Genomic DNA, 21,704 nt, shown 5'->3' on the forward strand with positions numbered 1-21,704 from the left:
ACACCCCCAAAGCATAATGTTTCCACCTCTATGTTTGATGGTGGGGATGGTGTTCTTGGGGTCATAGGCAGCATTCCTCCTCCTCCAAACATGGCGAGTTGAGTTGAGTTGATGCCAAAGAGCTCCATTTTGGTCTCACCGGACCATAACACTTTCACCCAGTTGTCCTCTGAATCATTCAGATGTTCATTGGCAAACTTCAGTCCTTCACGGCGCAGTGTGTTACCAATTTTTCTTGGTGACTATGGTCCCAGCTGCCTTGAGATCATTGACAAGATCCTCCCGTGTAGTTCTGGGATGATTCCTCACTGTTCTCATGGTCATTGCAACTCCACGAGGTGAGATCTTGCACGGAGCCCCAGGCCGAGGGAGATTGACAGTTCTTTGTGTTTCTTCCATTTGCGAATTATCGCACCACCTGTTGTCACTGGTCACCAAGCTGCTTGGCGATGGTCTTGTAGTCCATTCCAGCCTTGTGTAGGTCTACTATCTTGTCCCTGACATCCTTGGAGAGCTCTTTGGTCTTGGCCATGGTGGAGAGTTTGGAATCTGATTGATTGATTGCTTCTGTGGACAGGTGTCTTTTATACAGGTAACAAACTGAGATTAGGAGCACTCCCTTTAAGAGTGTGCTCCTAATCTCAGTTTGTTACCTGTATAAAAGACACCTGGGAGCCAGAAATCTTTCTGATTGAGAGGGGTCAAATACTTATTTCCCTCATTAAAATGCAAATCAATTTATAACATTTTTGACATGCGTTTTTCTGGATTTTTGTTGTTGTTATTCTGTCTCTCACTGTTCAAATAAACCTACCATTAAAATTATAGACTGATCATTTCTTTGTCAGTGGGCAAACGTACAAAACCAGCAGGGGATCAAATACTTTTATAGGCATTATAAAGGGTTTATGAAGGCTTCATTAAGCCTTCAAAGTGGTAGTTAGTTTACAGTGGGACAGACAACTTTGCTGGTGGTGTGTAGGAGAGGGTGTGTGTGGGTAGTAACAGTCATAAAACATTCAACACCACCACTACAACAACAGTCCCAGTCCCCAGCTGTGCTCTCTCTCTCTCTCACACACACACACACACACAATCTGCATCATTTAGAGGGAGGCCCATGTACATAATGTAGCAGAGAATAGAGCGAAGTTAGCCTTTTCATATATTGGGGACATGTTTTGATTGTGTGGTCTGTTGTTGATCTCTGTATGTGTCTGAGTGCCTGCGTGCATGCATGTGTGTGCCTGTATACCTTTGCTTACCTTTTTCTCTGTTTCACAGGTGGCCTATAGGAGAAAAACGAAGCATTACATCTACAATGATGTCCTGGGAAGGTTTGATATCGAGCATGCTAATGTGGAATCCAAACTCACTAGCCAGGTAAGATGTCAACTACTGTTGTCTTTTTAAAACCAGGTATTGTACCATTGACTGACTGGAAAATTAGCTTGTCTCCAACCATGAAGGAAATTAAATGAGGAAAGGAGACAAGGGTAGGAGATGATTTACGAGTATTGGGACAAGACCATGCATCTCGATACTGTTCTGGCCTTCCCCTTTAGTCACTGTTAATGGAAAGGAGATTTAAAAAAATATATATATATATTATTTAACTAGGTAGGCTAGTTGAGAACAAGTTCTAATTTGCAACTGCGACCTGGCCAAGATAAAGCATAGCAGTTCGACACATACAACAACACAGAGTTACACATGGAATAAACAAAACATACAGTTAATAATACAGTAGAACAAAAAGTCTATATACAGTGAGTGCAAATGAGGTAAGATAAGTGAGTTAAGGCAATAAATAGGCCATGGTGGCGAAGTGGCGATTACAATATAGCAATTAAACACTGGAATGGTAGATGTGCAGAAGATGAATGTGCAAGTAGAGATACTGGGGTGCAAAGGAGCAAAATAAATAAATAAATACAGTATGTGGATGAGGTAGTTGGATAGGCTGTTTACAGATTGGCTATGTACAGGTGCAGTGATCTGTGAGCTGCTCTGACAGCTGGTGCTTAAAGCTAGTGAGGGAGATGTGAGTCTCCAGCTTCAGAAATGTTTGCAGTTCGTTCCAGTCATTGGCAGTAGAGAACTGTAAGGAAAGGCGGCCAAAGGATAAATTGGCTTTGGGGATGACCAGTGAGATATACCTGCTGGAGCGCGTGCTACGAATGGGCGCTGCTATGGTGACCAGTGAGCTGAGATAAGGCAGGGCTTTACCTAGCAGAGACTTGTAGATGACCTGGAGCCAGTGGGTTTGGTGACGAGAGTGAAGCGAGGGCCAGCCAACGAGAGTGTACAGGTCGCAGTGGTGGGTAGTATATCGGGCTTTGGTGCCAAAACGGATGGCACTGTAATAGACTACATCCAATTTGTTGAGTAGAGTGTTGGAGGCTATTTTATAAATGACATCGCCGAAGTCGAGGATCGGTTGGATGGTCAGTTTTACGAGGGTATGTTTGGCAGCATGAGTGAAGGATGCTTTGTTGCGAAATAGGATGCCGATTCTAGATTTAATTTTGGATTGGAGATGCTTAATGTGAGTCTGGAAGGAGATTTTACAGTCTAACCAGACACCTAGGTATTTGTAGTTATCCACATATTCTAAGTCAGAGCCGTCCAGAGTGGTGATGCTGGAAGGGCGGGCAGGTGAGGGCAGTGATCGTTTGAAAAGCATGCATTTAGTTTTACTAGCATTTAAGAGCAGTTGGAGGCCACGGAAGGAGAGTTGTATGGCATTGAAGCTCGTCTGGAGGTTAGTTAACACAGTGTCCAACAAAGGGCCAGAAGTATACAGACTGGTGTCGTCTGCGTAGAGGTAGATTCAGAGAATCACCAGCAGCAAGAGCGACATCATTGATGTATACAGAGAAGAGAGTCGGCCCTAGAATTGAACCCTGTGGCAACCCCATAGAGACTGCCAGAGGTCCGGACAACAGGCCCTCCGATTTGACACACTGAACTCTATCAGCGAAGTAGTTGGTGAACCAGGCGAGGCAGTCATTAAAGAAACAAAGGCTGTTGAGTCTGCCGATAAGAATACGGTGATTGACAAGAGTCGAAAGCCTTGGCCAGGTCGATGAATATGGCTGCACAGTAATGTCTCTTATCGATGGCGGTTATGATATCATTTTGGACCTTGAGTGTGGCTGAGGTGCACCCATGACCAGCTCTGAAACCAGATTGCATAGCGGGGAAGGTACGGTGGGATTCGAAATGGTTGGTAATCTGTTTGTTAACTTTGCTTTCGAAGACCTTAGAAAGGCAGGGTAGGATAGATATACAGTGGGGAGAACAAGGTTTGCAGGTTTTCCTACTTACAAAGAATTTAGAGGTCTGTGATTTTTATCATAGGTACACTTCAACTGTGAGAGACGGAATCTAAAACAAAAATCCAGAAAATCACATTGTATGATTTTGAAGTAATTAATTAGCATTTTGCTGAGGGGAAAGGTGAGGCAGGGGAAGAAGGAATGGCCTTGACTTTGATTACATTATGTGGGTGTCTATCTAATCATTTCTACTGACCCTGTGCATACTCACATATCTCTCTGTCTCTCTTACACACTCTTGGTCTTTCTCTCTCACACACACACATGCACACACACACTCATAACACATATCAGCTGCAGTACAAGGATACATTTGAGAGGGAGTTTAAGGGTCAGAATCCCCAGTACAACCACTAGCGAATGTGTCCTTCTAACACACACAGGCTGACCCCCTCTCCAGCCAGGTGGGTCTCCAACATGTCCTGTCCATCCCCACCCCAGTCACGTGCACTTATACCCTTTTCACACTATCGCACGGACCCAAACTGTAATGTGCTGGCTCCGATTTGTTCCCCACATTGTCCTTTCTAACACAGTTCCCCATTATGGTGGATGGGTTCAGCAGGACGTGTTGAGATAGAAGTATGCTATGTAGAACAATCATGTAGAATAAGGAATCACATCATTCTATTTGTGGCCTTTCTATCTACAGCGTTCAACAACGTTTTGTCCGCTGAAAGTGGCCATAGCCACAGCTCAGCTCTGCTTGGCTCAGTAGTGGGGTATTACAGTGCACCCTCCTACAATGTCCCTACAAAACAACCTGTAAATGCTACACCCCCTCAGCTCCTCTCCTGTCTCTGGGGTTTGTTCCATTGAGCTTCCTCTGTTTTATTTCTCTCAACGTGCACTTAGCTAAAATTCAGGCTGCTGCGTTACCAGTTACCATGGGAACCTTTTAAAGGCAAATTGAGGGTTTGGTGTAAACTAGAAAGAGTTGAAGCGGGGTCCTTTTGGATGAGAAGCACGTCAGACGTCTTAGGACTTGAGAACAAATCGACAGTGTATTCACCAGGGTTGGGGTCAATTCCAAATTTTTGTTCAGTCAATTCAGGAGGTGGATTGACATTGAACTTATTGAGTTGAAGATATCCACAGTAACAACAAAGGACCATTTTTAATTGACATGAATTGAAACGGGAGTCGACCCCAAACGTGTTGTACCACTGTGGGATGAGTGAGGTAAATGCCGTATTTTTTGTCTCATAGAATCCTCACCTTGCTTCCTCCTCCTTTTCTTGCACCCACCACATGTGAAGGACAACACTCATTTATCAGAGGTTTCTTTCTGGGTTTGTTTGTTGTCTGTAGGTGAAGTCTAAGACCAATCAGAACCAGGTGATTGAGGCATCCATGGACCTGCCCAACCTTCTGCACCTGGAGTACGCGCTACACGCTACCAAGCTGCAGAGCAACGTAATGTTTACCTCTTCTCTGTTTCAAATCAATCAAATTGTATTGGTCACATACACGTATTTAGCAGATGTTATTGTGGTTGTTGCGAAATGCTTGTGTTTCTAGCTCCAACAGTGCAGTAATATCTAATTTCACAACAATATACACAAATCCAAAGTGAAGGAATGGAATTAAGAATCTAGAAATATTTGGACGAGCAATGTCGGAGCGGCATAAGATACAGTAGAATAGTATAGGATACAGTATATACATATGAGATGAGTAATGCAAAATATGTAAACATTATTAAAGTGACCAGTGTTCCATTATTTAAGTGGCCAGTGATTTAAAGTCTGTGTATATAGGGCAGCAGCCTCTTAGGTGCTACTGATGGCTATTTAACAGTCTGATGGCCTTGAGAAAAAAGCTGTTTTTCAGTCTCTCGGTCCCAGCATTGATGCACTTTTACTGACATGGCCTTCTGGATGGTAGCGGGGTGAACAGGTAGTGGCTCAGGTGGTTGTTGTCCTTGATGATCTTTTTGGCCTTCCTGTGACATCGGATGCTGTAGGTGTCCTTGAAGGCAGGTAGTTTGCACCCGGTGATGCGTTGGGCAGACCGCACCACCCTCACCACTTTTTTTATTTTATTTATTTCACCTTTATTTAACCAGGTAGGCCAGTTGAGAACAAGTTCTCATTTACAACTGCAACCCGGCCAAGATAAAGCAAAGCAGTGCGACAAAAACAACAACACAGAGTTACACATGGGATAAACAAACGTACAGTCAATAACACAATAGAAAAATCTGTGTACAGTGTGTGCAAATGAAGTAAGGAGGTAAGGCAATAAATAGGCCATAGTGGTGAATTAATTACAATTGAGCAATTAACACTGGAGTGATCGATGTGCAGATGAGGATGTGCAAGTAGAGATACTGATGTGCAAAAGAGCAGAAAAACAAATATGGGGATGAGGTAGGTAGTTGGATGGGCTATTTACAGATGGGCTGTGTACAGCTGCAGCGATCGGTAAGCTGCTCTGACAGCTGATGCTTAAAGTTAATGAGGGAGATAGAAGTCTCCAACTTCAGTGATTTTTGCAATTTGTTCCAGTCAATGGCAGCAGGGAACTGGAAGGAAAGGCGGCCAAAGGAGGAATTTGCTTTGGGGGTGACCAGTGAAATATACCTGCTGGAGCGCGTGCTACGGGTGGGTGTTGCTATGGTGACCAGTGAGCTGAGATAAGACGGAGCTGGTTGAAAACAGCAGAGGTGTATTTAGAGGGAACGTTGGTCAGGATGATATCTATGAGGGTGCCCGTGTTTACGGATTTGGGGTTGTACCTGGTAGGTTCCTTGATAATTTGTGTGAGATTGAGGGCATCTAGTTTAGATTGTAGGACGGCTGGGGTGTTAAGCATATCCCAGTTTAGGTCACCTAACAGTACGAACTCTAACGATAGATGGGGGGAAATAAATTCACATATGGTGTCCAGGGCACAGCTGGGAGCTGAGGGGGGTCTATAGCAAGCGGCAACAGTGAGAGACTTATTTCTGATGTTAACATGCATGATCCCAAGGCTTTTACGGTTACAGAAGTCAACAAATGAGAGCGCCTGGGGACACACAGGGCCTGGGTTAACCTCTACATCACCAGGGGAACAGAGGAGGAGTAGAATGAGGGTACAGCTAAAGGCTGTAAGAACTGGTCGTCTAGTGCATTGGGAACAGAGAATAAAAGGAGCAGATTTCTGGGCGTGGTAGGATAGATTCAGGGCATAATGTACAGACAATGGTATGGTAGGGTGCGAGTACAGTGGAGGTAAACCTAGACATTGAGTGACGATGAGAGAGGTTGCATCTCTGGAGGCGCCAGTTAAGCTAAGTGAGGTCTCCACATGTGTGGGGGGTTGGACAAAGGAGCTATCTGAGGTATGTTGAGCGGGACTAGGGGCTCCGCAGTAAAATAAAACAATGAGAGCTACCCTAAACAACAGTATACAAGGCATATTGACATTAGAGAGAGGCATAAAGCAATCACAGGTGTTGATTGGGAGAGCTAAGACAACAATGGGTAAGACATCAACAGGTAAACAGCTAAGACAACAACAACAACGGGTAAATGGTGATGAATGGGCAGGCAGGCTCAGGGTCGGGTCAGCCAGAGGTCGGTAATCCGGAGGTGGGGCAAAGGTACAGGACGGCAGGCAGGGTCAGGGGCAGGCAGAGTGGTCAGGCAGGCTCAGAGACAGGACTTTCTGTCATGTACTGTCATGTTGTCTTGTCTCTGTCCTTTCCCTTCACCCTGTCTCCCTCTGCTGGTCGTGTTAGGTTACCTTTTCTCCCCCGCTTTCCCCCAGCTGTCCCTTGTCTCCTCTAACTACCCATTCACCCCGTTCCCCACCTGTTCCCTTTTTCCCTCTGATTAGGTCCCTATATCTCTCTCTGTTTCTGCTCCTGTCCTTGTCGGATTCTTGTTTGTTTGTGTCATTCATGCCTGAACCAGACTGTCGTCATGTTTGCTGTAACCTTGTCCTGTCCTGTCGGAATCTGCCGGTCCATCTGAGCCTACCTATGTTTGGTAATTAAAGAAGCTCTGTTTAAGTTGATTCGCTTTTGGGTCCTCATTCACGCACCGTAACAGAAGAATCCGACCAAGAATGGACCCAGCGACTTCGGATCCTCTCCACTCAGCCGTCGAGATCCAGGGAGCGATGCTAGGCAGACACAAGCAGGAATTGTCTGCTGCTCGACATGCCGTTGAGACCCTGGCCACCCAAGTCTCCAACCTCACAGAACAGGTTCACCATCTCCGCCTCGATCCACCGGCCACTTCCAGGGCTTTCGAATCTCCGGAGCCCAGAATCAATAACCCGCCGTGTTACTCTGGGGAGCCCACTGAATGCCGCTCGTTCCTCACCCAGTGTGATATTGTGTTTTCTCTCCAGCCCAACACTTACTCCAGGAGCACTGCTCGTGTCGCCTACGTCATATCTCTCCTTATTGGACGGGCTCGTGAGTGGGGCACGGCAATCTGGGAGGCAAGGGCTGAGTGTACTAACCAGTATCAAGACTTTAAGGAGGAGATGATACGGGTTTTTGATCGATCTGTTTTTGGGGAGGAGGCTTCCAGGGCCCTGTCTTCCCTATGTCAAGGCAATCGATCCATAACAGACTACTCTATTGAGTTTCGTACTCTTGCTGTCTCCAGTGGCTGGAACGAGCCGGCCTTGCTCGCTCGTCTTCTGGAGGGTTTCCGCGCAGAGGTAAAGGATGAGATTCTCTCCCGGGAGGTTCCTTCCAGCGTGGATTCCTTGATTGAACTCGCTATTCGCATTGAGCGACGGGTTGATCTTCGTCACCGAGCTCGTGGAAAGGAGCTCGCGCTCTCCGTCGCCTCCCTCTCCGCATCACTACCATCTTCCTCTGCCGGCTCGGGTGCTGAGTCCATGCAGCTGGGAGGTATCCGCATCTCGACTGAGGAGAGGGAACGGAGAATCACCAACCGCCTCTGTCTCTATTGCGGTTCCGCTGGTCATTTTGTCACTTCATGTCCAGTAAAAGGCCAGAGCTCGTCAGTAAGCGGAGGGCTACTGGTGAGCGCTACTACTCCTGTCTCTCCTTCAAGATCCTGCACTACCTTGTCGGTCCATCTACGCTGGACCGGTTCGTCAGCTTCCTGCAGTGCCTTAATAGACTCTGGGGCGGAGGGCTGTTTTATGGACGAGACCTGGGCTCGGGAACATGACATTCCTCTCAGACAGTTAAAGGAGCCCACGGCCTTGTTCGCCCTGGATGGTAGTCCTCTCCCCAGGATTCAGCGTGAGACGCTACCTTTAACCCTCACTGTTTCTGGTAATCATAGTGAAACCATTTCTTTTTTAATTTTTCGTTCACCTTTTACACCTGTTGTTTTGGGCCATCCCTGGCTAGTTTGTCATAATCCTTCCATTAATTGGTCTAGTAATTCTATCCTCTCCTGGAACGTCTCTTGTCATGTGAAATGTTTAATGTCTGCTATCCCTCCTGTTTCCTCTGTCTCTTCTTCACAGGAGGAGCCTGGTGATTTGACAGGGGTGCCGGAGGAATATCACGATCTGCGCACGGTGTTCAGTCGGTCCAGGGCCACCTCTCTTCCTCCACACCGGTCGTATGATTGTAGTATTGATCTCCTTCCGGGAACCACCCCCCCCCGGGGTAGACTATACTCTCTGTCGGCTCCCGAACGTAAGGCTCTCGAAGATTATTTGTCTGTAGCTCTTGACGCCGGTACCATAGTCCCCTCCTCCTCTCCCGCCGGAGCGGGGTTTTTTTTTGTCAAGAAGAAGGACGGGTCTCTGCGCCCCTGCATATATTATCGAGGGCTGAATGACATAACAGTGAAGAATCGTTATCCGCTTCCTCTTATGTCTTCAGCCTTCGAGATCCTGCAGGGAGCCAGGTTTTTCACTAAGTTGGACCTTCGTAACGCTTACCATCTCGTGCGCATCAGGGAGGGGGACGAGTGGAAGACGGCGTTTAACACTCCGTTAGGGCACTTTGAATACCGGGTTCTTCCTTTCGGCCTCGCTAACGCTCCAGCTGTCTTTCAGGCATTAGTCAATGATGTCCTGAGAGACATGCTGAACATCTTTGTTTTCGTTTACCTTGACGATATCCTGATTTTTTCACCGTCACTCCAGATTCATGTTCAGCAAGTTCGACGTGTCCTCCAGCGCCTTTTAGAGAATTGTCTTTTTGTGAAGGCTGAGAAGTGCACTTTTCATGCCTCCTCCGTCACATTTCTCGGTTCTGTTATTTCCGCTGAAGGCATTAAGATGGATCCCGCTAAGGTCCAAGCTGTCATTGATTGGCCCGTCCCTAAGTCACGCGTCGAGCTGCAGCGCTTTCTCGGCTTCGCGAACTTCTATCGTCGTTTCATCCGTAATTTCGGTCAGGTGGCAGCTCCTCTCACAGCCCTTACTTCTGTCAAGACGTGCTTTAAGTGGTCCGTTTCCGCCCAGGGAGCTTTTGATCTCCTCAAGAATCGTTTTACATCCGCTCCTATCCTTGTTACACCTGACGTCTCTAGACAGTTCGTTGTCGAGGTTGACGCGTCAGAGGTGGGAGTGGGAGCCATCCTTTCTCAGCGCTCCCTCTCTGACGACAAGGTCCACCCATGCGCGTATTTTTCTCATCGCCTGTCGCCGTCGGAACGTAACTATGATGTGGGTAACCGCGAACTGCTCGCTATCCGGTTAGCCCTAGGCGAATGGCGACAGTGGTTGGAGGGGGCGACCGTTCCTTTTGTCGTTTGGACTGACCATAGGAACCTTGAGTACATCCGTTCTGCCAAACGACTTAATGCGCGTCAGGCGCGTTGGGCGCTGTTTTTCGCTCGTTTCGAGTTCGTGATTTCTTATCGTCCGGGCTCTAAGAACACCAAGCCTGATGCTTTGTCTCGTCTCTTCAGTTCTTCAGTAGCCTCCACTGACCCCGAGGGGATTCTCCCTGAGGGGCGTGTTGTCGGGTTGACTGTCTGGGGAATTGAGAGGCAGGTAAAGCAAGCACTCACTCAAACTCCGTCGCCGCGCGCTTGTCCTAGGAACCTTCTTTTCGTTCCCGTTCCTACTCGTCTGGCCGTTCTTCAGTGGGCTCACTCTGCCAAGTTAGCCGGCCACCCTGGCGTTCGGGGAACGCTTGCTTCCATTCGCCAGCGTTTCTGGTGGCCCACCCGGGAGCATGACACGCGTCGTTTCGTGGCTGCTTGTTCGGTCTGCGCGCAGACTAAGTCCGGTAACTCTCCTCCTGCCGGCCGTCTCAGGCCGCTTCCTATTCCCTCTCGACCGTGGTCTCACATCGCCTTAGATTTTGTCACCGGACTGCCTTCGTCAGCGGGGAAGACTGTTATTCTTACGGTTGTCGATAGGTTCTCTAAGGCGGCTCATTTCATTCCCCTTGCTAAGCTTCCTTCTGCTAAAGAGACGGCACAAATCATCATCGAGAATGTTTTCAGAATTCATGGCCTTCCGTCAGACGTCGTTTCGGACAGAGGTCCGCAATTCACGTCTCAATTTTGGAGGGAGTTTTGCCGTTTGATTGGGGCTTCCGTCAGTCTCTCTTCCGGCTTTCACCCCCAGTCTAACGGTCAAGCAGAACGGGCCAATCAGACTATTGGTCGCATCTTACGCAGTCTTTCTTTTCGCAACCCTGCGTCTTGGTCAGAACAGCTCCCCTGGGCAGAATACGCCCACAACTCGCTTCCTTCGTCTGCGACCGGGCTATCTCCTTTTCAGAGTAGCCTCGGGTACCAGCCTCCGTTGTTCTCATCTCAGTTCGCCGAGTCCAGCGTCCCCTCCGCTCAGGCTTTTGTCCAACGTTGCGAGCGCACCTGGAAGAGGGTCAGGTCTGCACTTTGCCGTTATAGGGCGCAGACTGTGAGAGCTGCTAATAAGCGTAGAACTAAGAGCCCTAGATATTGTCGCGGTCAGAGAGTTTGGCTCTCCACTCAGAACCTTCCCCTTAAGACGGCTTCTCGCAAGTTGACCCCGCGGTTCATTGGTCCATTCCGTATCTCTCAGGTCATTAATCCTGTCGCAGTGCGACTTCTTCTTCCGCGATATCTTCGTCGCGTCCACCCGGTCTTCCATGTCTCCTGTGTTAAGCCCGTTCTTCGCGCCCCCGCTCGTCTTCCCCCCCCCCCCCCCCCATCCTTGTCGAGGGCGCACCTATCTACAGGGTCCGTAAAATCTTGGACATGCGTCCTCGGGGCCGTGGTCATCAGTACCTAGTTGACTGGGAGGGGTACGGTCCTGAGGAGAGGAGTTGGGTTCCCTCTCGGGACGTGCTGGACCGTGCGCTGATTGATGATTTCCTCCGTTGCCGCCAGGTTTCCTCCTCGAGTGCGCCAGGAGGCGCTCGGTGAGTGGGGGGGTACTGTCATGTACTGTCATGTTGTCTTGTCTCTGTCCTTTCCCTTCACCCTGTCTCCCTCTGCTGGTCGTGTTAGGTTACCTTTTCTCCCCCGCTTTCCCCCAGCTGTCCCTTGTCTCCTCTAACTACCCATTCACCCCGTTCCCCACCTGTTCCCTTTTTCCCTCTGATTAGGTCCCTATATCTCTCTCTGTTTCTGCTCCTGTCCTTGTCGGATTCTTGTTTGTTTGTGTCATTCATGCCTGAACCAGACTGTCGTCATGTTTGCTGTAACCTTGTCCTGTCCTGTCGGAATCTGCCGGTCCATCTGAGCCTACCTATGTTTGGTAATTAAAGAAGCTCTGTTTAAGTTGATTCGCTTTTGGGTCCTCATTCACGCACCGTAACACTTTCACTTTCATAAAATCACAAGTGCAATACATCAAAATTGTTGTTAATCCAGCCACCATGTCAGATTTCAAAAAGGCTTTACGGTGAAAGCAAAACATACGATTATCTGAGGACAGCGCACAAATGCATAACAAATCATTTTCAACCAGGGAGTTGCGACACGAAAGTCAGAAATAACGATATAATTCATGCCTTACCTTTGAAGATCTTCTTCTGTTGGCACAGAAGAAACATCACAAATGGTCCTTTTGTTCGATAAATTCCTTCTTTATATCCATTTATTTGGCACGTTTGATTCAGAAATACACCGGTTCCAACTCGCCCAACATGACTACAAAGTATCTAATAAGTTACCTGTAAACTTGGTCCAAACATTTCAAACAACTTTCCTAATCCAACCTTAAATATCCTAAAACATAAATAATCGATCAAATTTAAGACGGAATATACATAAATATAGTTTCCCATAGAAAACCAATTGAAAACACAGTGACCTCAAAAAGAAAATCCTGGATGGTTTGTCCTCAGGATTTCGCCTTCCAAATAGGTTCTGTTATACTCACAGACATAATTTTAACAATTTTAGAAACTGTAGAAAGTGTTAGAAAGTGTTTTCTATCTAAATCTACCAATTATATGCATATCCCTGCTTCTGGGCCTGAGAAACAGGCAGTTTACTTTGGGCACGCTTTTCATCCGGACGTGAAAATACTGCCCCCAATGAAGTTAACAAACAAGACGAACTGGCAACAGACAAACAGAGAACACAGGTATAACTACACAGGGGATAATGGGGAAGATGGGAGACACCTGGAGGGTGGTGGAGATAATCACAAAGACAGGTGAAACAGATCACAGTGTGACACACCTGTGCTCTCTGTCTATTCAGGTAAAGTACAAGAAGAAGTACGAGCGGTCTAACGGACACTACTATATAGCACTGGACACAACAGAACAGCAAGAGAATGCGATACTACACAGCCAGGTCAGTATTGTAAAAGAATACTCCAGACACTGGGATCTATGCCCCCATGGAGTTTACGGTCAAAACATCTCAATAAACCACATGGGAGCAGTGCTTTCTTTTATCTCCAGTACCCGCTAAAAAACACTGGATGTTTTTTTTAAAGATAATGATATGTCTCTGTTGGTATAAGCGTGGCTGTAGCAGCAAGGTTGTGGGTTCACCTCCCTGCAGAGATCACATACAGTACATTCGGAAAGTATTCAGACCCCATGACTTTTTCCACATTTTGTTACGTTACAGCCTTATTCTAAAATTGATTACATTTTATTTTCATCAATCTACACACAATTCCCCATAATGACAGAGCAAAATCAGGTTTTTAATTTTTTTTGCAAATATATTCCCCAAAAAATCTTAAATATCAACCCAACCTTTAGCGCTAGTTAACCAGCCAGGTAGGGCCCAATCGATACCGCTAGTTAATCAGCCAGGTAGGGCCCAACCCAAACCACTAGTTAACCAGCCAGGTAGGGCCCAACCCTTACCGCTAGTTAACCAGCCAGGTAGGGCCCAATCGATACCGCTAGTTAATCAGCCAGGTAGGGCCCAACCCAAACCACTAGTTAACCAGCCAGGTAGGGCCCAACCCTTACCGCTAGTTAATCAGCCAGGTAGGGCCCAACCCTTACCGCTAGTTAACCAGCCAGGTAGGGCCCAATCGATACCGCTAGTTAACCAGCCAGGTAGGGCCCAATCGATACCGCTAGTTAACCAGCCAGGTAGGGCCCAACCCTTACCGCTTGTTAACCAGCCAGGTAGGGCCCAACCCTTACCGCTAGTTAACCAGCCAGGTAGGGCCCAATCGATACCGCTAGTTAATCAGCCAGGTAGGGCCCAACCTTTAGCGCTAGTTAACCAGACAGGTAGGGCCCAACCCTTACCGCTAGTTAACCAACCAGGTAGGCCACAATCCATACCGCTAGTTAACCAGCCAGGTAGGGCCCAACCCATACCGCTAGTTAACCAGCCAGGTAGGGCCCAACCCATACCGCTAGTTAACCAGCCAGGTAGGGCCCAATCCATACCGCTAGTTAACCAGCCAGGTAGGGCCCAATCGATACCGCTAGTTAATCAGCCAGGTAGGGCCCAACCCAAACCACTAGTTAACCAGCCAGGTAGGGCCCAACCCTTACTGCTAGTTAACCAGCCAGGAAGGGCCCAACCAAAACAGCTAGTTAACCAGCCAGGTAGGCCCCAATCCATACCGCTAGTTAATCAGCCAGGTAGGGCCCAACCCTTACCGCTAGTTAACCAGCCAGGTAGGCCCCAATCCATACCGCTAGTTAACCAGCCAGATAGAGCCAAACCTTTAGCTCTAGTTAACCAGCCAGGCAGGTTTCAACCGATACTGCTTGTTAGGCCCAGCTCGCTTTCTCTCCCCAATAACTTGGTTCTGCACAGAGGACTGCACAGGTAAAAAACATTATAGTGGAAGCACCACTTAGTCTTAGGTAGAGCCGTCATCATAGTGCTTACTATTCAAAACCTTTAGTAAATGTAGACAGGAGACACCAAAGGGGTAGAGGCTGAAATGGAACCAGACACATTTGTCATATTTTAAGTTCTAAATGTTTTAAATGTGACACACAGCTAAAGAATCACATCTGTTTTGTGAGAAAAACAAAATCATCTGAGAACACCCACTCTGTTTTACACTAATACTAATCAGCCCAGAGTCATTATAATCAGGCAAAATAACAGGCAGCAGATGGACTGTCAGGACCCGTTCAGCCTCAGGGCTCCATTACACAACAGCAACGCTCACAGAATACGTATGGCCCTCCCTCATCACTTATAGATGGGCCCAAGCTTCGCTTGTCTGCATCTCTCTCTTATGAAACCGCCTCATTAAACATTAATTTTAGAGACTATAACGTGCCTGTCTATGTTCTGTCGAGGCCTTCATTTGAGACCTTGGTCAAGTTCATTAGGGCACACAGTAGCATGCAGTTTTTGTTCATTTTGTACTAGCTGGACATTCTATTAGTTCTCTGAGATACATTGGAATAGAAATGGTCAAGGTGTCACGCAGGGGAGGAGACATTGAGAGGAAACATCTTCAAAGGGAATATTTTTGGGTCCACAGGCTGAACACACTGTCTCCTCTTGGCCTTAACGAGGAGTTTGACTTGAAACCGTTTTTATAGTTTCAAAATGTCCAAATGATTGTGTTTTTTATCCTAATTAAATATTGCATGTGTATGTACATACAGTTGGAGTCGGAAGTTTACATACACTTAGGTTGAAGTCATTTAAACTCGTTTTTCAACCACTCCACAAATTTCTTGTTAACAAACTATAGTTTTGGCAAGTCTGTTAGGACATCTACTTTGTACATGACACAAGTAATTTTTCCAACAATTGTTTATAGACAGATTGTTTCTCTTATTATTCACTGTATCACAATTCCAGTGAGTCAGAAGTTTACATACACTAAGTTGACTGTACTTTTAAACAGCTTGGAAAATTACAGAAAATTATGTCATGGCTTTAGATGCTTCCGATAGGCTAATTGACATTATTTGTGTCAATTGGAGGTGTACCTGTGAGTGTATTTCAAGGCCTACCTTCAAACTCTGTGCCTCTTCGCTTGACATCATGGGGAAATCAAAAGAAATCAGCCAAGTCCTCAGAAAAAAAATTGTAGACCTCCACAAGTCTGGTTCATCCTTGGGAGCAATTTCCAAACGCCTGAAGGTACCACGTTCATCTGTACAAACAATAGTACGCAAGTATAAACACCATGGGACCACACAGCCGTCATACCGCTCAGGAAGGAGACGCGTTCTGTCTCCTAGAGATGAACATACTTTGGCGCAAAAAGTGCAAATCAATCCCAGAACAACAGCAAAGGACCTTGTGAAGATGCTGGAGGAAACAGGTACAAAAGTATCTATTTCCACAGTAAAAACGAGTCCTATATCGACATAACCTGAAAGACCGCTCAGCAAGGAAGAAGCCACTGCTCCAAAACCGTCATAAAAAAAAGCCAGACTATGGTTTGCAACTGCACATGGGGACAAAGATGAAACAAAAATGGAACTGTTTGGTCATAATGACCATTGTTATGTTTGGAGGAAAAACGGGGAGGCTTGCAAGCCGAAGAACACCATCCCAACCGTGATGCACGGGGGTGGCAGCATCATGTTGTGTGGGTGCTTTGCTGCAGGAGGGACTGGTGCACTTCACAAAATAGATGGCATCATGAGGGAGGAAAATGATGTGGATATATTGAAGTAACATCTCAAGACATGGGTAAGGAAGTTAAAGCTTAGTCGCAAATGGGTCTTCCAAATGGACAATGAGACCAAGCATACTTCCAAAGTTGTGGCAAAATAGCTTAAGGACAGCAAAGTCAGGGTATTGGTGTCGCCATCACAAAGCCCTGACCTCAATCCTATAGAACATTTGTGGGAGGAACTGAAAAAGTGTGTGCGAGCAAGGAGGCCTACAAACCTGACTCAGTTACACCAGCTCTGTCAGGAGGAGTGGGCCAAAATTCACCCAACTTATTGTGGGAAGCTTGTCGAAGGCTACCTGAAACGTTTGACCCAAGTTAAACAATTTAAAGGCAATGCTACCAAATACTAATTGAGTGTATGTAAACTTCTGACCCACTGGGAATGTGATAACAGAAATCAAACCTGAAATAAATCATTCACTCTACTATTATTCTGACATTTCACATTCTTAAAATAAAGTGGTGATCCTAACTGACCCAAGACAGGGAATTTTTACTCTGATTAAATGTCAGGAATTGTGATAAACTGAGTTTAAATGTATTTGGCTAAGGTGTATGTAAACTTCCGACTTCAACTGTATATTACTGTAAATATTGATCACATTCCTTGTGTATGATCATATATTTTGATACATTGAATGTTAATATTGTGAACCTATGTTATATATTTTTAACCTCCTGTTTCAGGAAGTGATGTCACTGAGTATTGCCCCTATATATAGGACCTTCCACCACCTGGGATATGGATGCCTGATGACGACCTAGACGTTGAAATGTTGTTGTAAATAAATATCACCTGGGAGAATGAGCAACAGTGTGCAGTGTTTTCCTTTCTGTTTTCCATGAGTTTGCCTACAACTCCAGCACCTGCGGAAAGTACCAGGATGTGAGTATGTTCTTCAGCTTTGGCACACAGTAACAAAACGTTTTGCAACAGGGAACAAAAACAAGTATTTCTGTCATGATCCTTTTGATATCTTGTTGTTGCCAAGCTGACCTGAGTCTGTCAGTGTACGTGTTAGTCTGTGTTTGACTCTTCCAGGCCTCCTGCAGGCAGACAGCCCTGCTGAGGGAGAACTCGTATTGAACAGTGTCCGAGACACATCAGAACTACTGTACGCCGCCTACCTGAAAGCTGTCTACAGTCAGTTAGGGATAACTCTCAGTACAGCATCCCACCACGCATTGCACTTTATTTTACACCACAGAATGGGATATGTGCTTGGATGGTGTGTCAATCTCCCTCAACATTATGCAGAAGAAGTACAAGGATGAGGCGGAGAAACTGAAGGGTTCGTATGTGTTCAACACCCCTGAGATTGAGAGAGTGAAGAACAACCAGAGAAACATCAGCTCAGTGAGGGACACAGTACACACACACACACACACACACACACTTTTATGCAGTATTATCTGTCAACACAGTTACCCTTTTGCTCTACCCCTCCAGTGTCAGTACACTTGGGACTCAAAGCTGCTGAAAAGCCTGATGTCTTCTGTCACCGACACTCCGGAAATCATCTTCGCCAGGGAGAACAAAGGAAATCAGTGACGTAAGATGTGATCCATTGTTCTACACAACCATGTACCGTACATGTAGTCGTTGGGCTGAACTCCAGTATGTTGCTGTGAGGGTATTGTTCAGCCTCTAGCAGAAAAGGCTGTACCTAAATCTATTTACTTATTTTTCTTATCGTAACAAGGTCTTCAACTATCAACAAGAGGATGAGTGATGGTGTCATTTGTACAATGAGCATGTAAACAGGGTCACTGTAATATTGTGTGACGGCTCTGTTCCATGTCCAGGTGAAATACAGAGACGGGGTGGGGAGCGGGATGGTAGTCATGGAAACTGTTGACATGGAGAGGGTCCGCAGAAACCAGGAGAACATCAGCTTGGTGAGAGGTTAAACCTTGTCTGACCTTTGACCTCACAGGAAGAACTTGTTTTGAAAACAGGCCTCTTTGTTGTGTCTGCCTGTCCCTTTTCATCTGTGTTTGTTTGGATTTTCTACAGCTTCAATGGTGCTAAAAATCACAAACCGCAGACACACTGAACAACCATTCAGTCAAATCCTGGGTTGTTATTTTACAATTCAACATTTTAATTCACTCCATTCCATGTAAACTCCTGAAAGATACAAGCCCACAATGATTTTTGTACACTAATTTGGTCTGAAACTCTGTCCTGTCCTGCCTGACACAGACAGCCTTTCACACTGGCCCTGGTCCAGTCTAAGTCATTACAGCCATTAGTGGACCCTGCTGAACAATCCCCCATTGAGGGAGTGGAGCAGACTGAAGGGACACGGGGGCCCAGCCTGGCAGCCCAGGCAGGATCTCTGGCACCATGGTGACTGAACCGGGACACTGTTTTCACCCAGATGCCAATCACTAATGATACCCAGCAAGCTAAATTTCTCATGGGACATCATAATGATGTCATTTTCTGGTTGCAAACTGGTTTTCTGGTTGCAGAGACAGATAAACTCTGAGTTGTGAATGTTTTAATGTTGTGTGAATATTGTGTGTCCACAGGTGAAGCATAAAAAGCAGCTCCAGGCCCCCAGTGTGGGAGTCACCCCAGAGTTGGAGAGAGTCCGTCAGAACCAGGAGAACATCAGCTCAGCAAGTCACACAGGCTGCATCTGAAATGGCAACCTACAGTATATGTTAGCTCTGACCAAAAGTAGTACCACTACTATGTAGTGGAAATGGCCTAGGTGGGAGTGTGCTAGTCAGTATGACCACCAATTACTTTTGAGCTATTTTAGATTATTGAGATGCAACCTGACCTACTTTTGTGCATTGCAGGTGAAGTACCAGCGCGGGCTGAAGGAGATGAAGGGGCGGTACTGCGGCGAGTTGGACACGCCCGGACTGAGTAGTGTCAGGGAGTCACAGAACGACATCTAACACAACTGAAGCGCACCGCATGTGGGACTGCTGCACTTTTAACCCACACAGCTAAAGAGTTAACAGCATGGCTGTGTCCTTGTTATGAGGGAGCCATAATGAATGTACTGTACTGTGTCTGTGAGCGTGTCTGTGTGTGCGTTACTAATAAAGTGATTTTTACATGGTTTCTTGTGATGAATTGTTTTGCATACTGACCAAAATACACCCGTTGCTCTCTGACCAACATGCACAAAGGTTGTGTGTGTGTGTGTGTGTGTGTGTGTGTGTGTGTGCTTGACAGCCGATTTGCCTGGTGTAACACAATTTCACAAATGTGTAAATGTACATCAATAATGTTCCTCTCATTAAGCTGCCACACACAACTCTGAGTTGTTATCGCGATGCTGAAAGTGTACCACCCATTTTTGCTTGGGCAGGCAAAGTACCATGAGGACTTTGAGCGGACGAGGGGCCGAGGATGCACCCCAGTGATGGAGGACCAAAACATGGAGAGAATGCACCACCGGAACAACCTGATGATGAGCGAGGCAGCCTACAAGGGAGTACACCATCAGGTGGTAGAGATGGACAGGAGACCTGGAGGCATCATCGTAGGTGAGTGGCACACAAAATGGCGGGTACCACCCGTCCTCAAAAAGGATTTGACCTTAAATTACGGGAATTTTGATAATTCATTCATCTCATCTTTTAAGAATTTGTGATGTCCTTCAAACAAAGTTACAATGAAATTGCTGTCTAGTGTCTATCAATTATGGGTTGTTTAGTGTCAGTCAGGATACAAGCCACATGAGGTTGGTGGTACCTTAATTGGAGAGGACGAGCTCGTGGTAATGGCTGGAGCAAGAATTAATGGAATGGTATCAAACACATGATTTTCATGTTCCGTTCCAGCCATTATTATGAGCTGTCCTCCCCTCAGCAGCCTCTACTGATACAAGCCCAGAACTAGTTGATTTGTTTTAATTTTTTAATGCTGATGCCCAGATAATTCAAATGGACACTTTACAATAACTATTTACCAAAGATTGTATTTGATATAAAAGGGAAATGTAGTTACATTTGTGGAAACAGAAAATATCCATTGTGACAGGTTTATCACTCTGCGGGCAGAAGTTCCAAGTTGGACGTATGTAATCTACATGACTTCAGCGGTGTATTCCTGTTTTCCCTGCTGTCTTTTCTCTGTAAATGACCTTTCCCCTGTCAATGACCTTATGACCTTAAGGATCAGTGGACGGACCCAGGCTCCATCTTTGACCTTGTGCAGGATAACGTTGAGTCTAAAAGTTTTCAGAGACAGTCTGGTGCTACAAACTTTACGGGATGTTTTCATCTCCCCTCACAACTTATCTAGACAACTGTATGTCACCCTCCAACTAGACCTTTATTTCTCTACCTGAGTACGCCACTCATCTCTTCTACGTTCAGTTGAATTTCATCTTTCTCATGTTCTCTTTGTTCTTTCCATTGCCTCTCTGTTATTTTCCTGACTTTTATTTTTCCTACTGTCTCTTTCGCCCTCTTGTGGCAGTGCCCGGCAGCAATCTCAGCAGTCGGTGCTCTCGCAGGCCCAGTCAGTTAGCTCGCTGGCCTCTGCCTCTGACCTGTGGGACAAAAGCCTGTCTGTTTGCAGCAGCAGCTCCTCACTGCAGTCCCAGGATGGAAGTAGTAAGCTCTGTCAGAAAAATAAAAACACACGGTGGAAGGAGAAGACATAATTTATTAATATATTCATTAATTCATCCATTACTATCAGTACCTTACTCTATCCCCCGTCTCTCTACCACCTGACCTCTACCACCTGACCTCTACCACCTGACCTCTCCCCCGTCTCTCTACCACCTGACCTCTCCCTCGTCTCTCTAACACCTGACCTCTACCACCTGACCTTTACCACCTGACCTCTACCACCTGATCTCTCCCCCGTCTCTCTACCACCTGATCTCTCCCCCGTCTCTCTATCACCTGACCAGCAGCCCACTAATATGTCATATACAGAAGTCCCTAACCCAATATTTGAAAGACTCCAAGAGTTTTGTAGATGGTTGTGGTGTTTAACTGTTTAAACCCTAACTCTCTCTGTTCTCTTCTCTACCCACATAAATACCTAAGTCAGTGACCTTTTGATTCATGTCCAGGTCAACTGGGGATGGCATGGTTCCATTCTGATTCCTTTGTGATGTGATGTTCTATCTATCACCTAATATGCACAGTGAAACTCTAAGGATATGGTATTTCTGCTCAAAAACAGTTTGAGCACTAAATGAAAGGTCTTAAACATTTGTCATGAATGTCTTTGTATCTTCCTGTCTGTCTTTGACTACCAGCTCCTGTGCTTCCTGGGGCGTACCATCAGAGTGCCCAGCCGCAACAGCCGGGGTACGGCTACATGCACCAGACCAGCATGTCCTCTGTGAGGTCTCAGCAGTCCCCCCCATCTGTCACCATGGTGAGTTCCAACGCAAGCAGTCTATTCTT

The 21,704-nt window shown here is 46.4% G+C and overlaps 2 protein-coding genes across 8 annotated transcripts in view; both read left to right on the forward strand.

The window, feature by feature from the left end:
* LOC110535304 overlaps window positions 1-19,388 on the forward strand; it is a 48,174-nt gene extending 28,786 nt beyond the window's left edge. Inside the window, exons 8-14 of one of the 7 annotated variants that reach the window (XR_005034569.1) lie at window positions 1,285-1,383; window positions 4,653-4,757; window positions 12,929-13,024; window positions 16,995-17,860; window positions 18,114-18,206; window positions 18,846-19,030; window positions 19,122-19,388. The gene's annotated coding sequence lies outside the window, so the exon portion shown is untranslated. Of the gene's footprint in view, window positions 1-1,284; window positions 1,384-4,652; window positions 4,758-12,928; window positions 13,025-16,994; window positions 17,861-18,113; window positions 18,207-18,845 lie in introns of all 7 variants that reach the window. The other 6 variants (XR_005034571.1, XR_005034572.1, XR_005034568.1 and 3 more) reach the window with 6 other exon arrangements.
* LOC110535303 (LIM zinc-binding domain-containing Nebulette) overlaps window positions 1-21,704 on the forward strand; it is an 86,156-nt gene that overhangs the window by 62,170 nt on the left and 2,282 nt on the right. Inside the window, exons 5-6 of the mRNA XM_021620216.2 lie at window positions 19,643-19,820; window positions 21,554-21,675. Coding sequence (XP_021475891.1) covers window positions 19,643-19,820; window positions 21,554-21,675 — 300 coding nt within the window. The remainder of the gene's footprint in view (window positions 1-19,642; window positions 19,821-21,553; window positions 21,676-21,704) is intronic.

This window comes from Oncorhynchus mykiss, chromosome 11 (genome assembly GCF_013265735.2).
Source record: "Oncorhynchus mykiss isolate Arlee chromosome 11, USDA_OmykA_1.1, whole genome shotgun sequence".
NCBI lineage: Eukaryota > Metazoa > Chordata > Actinopteri > Salmoniformes > Salmonidae > Oncorhynchus > Oncorhynchus mykiss.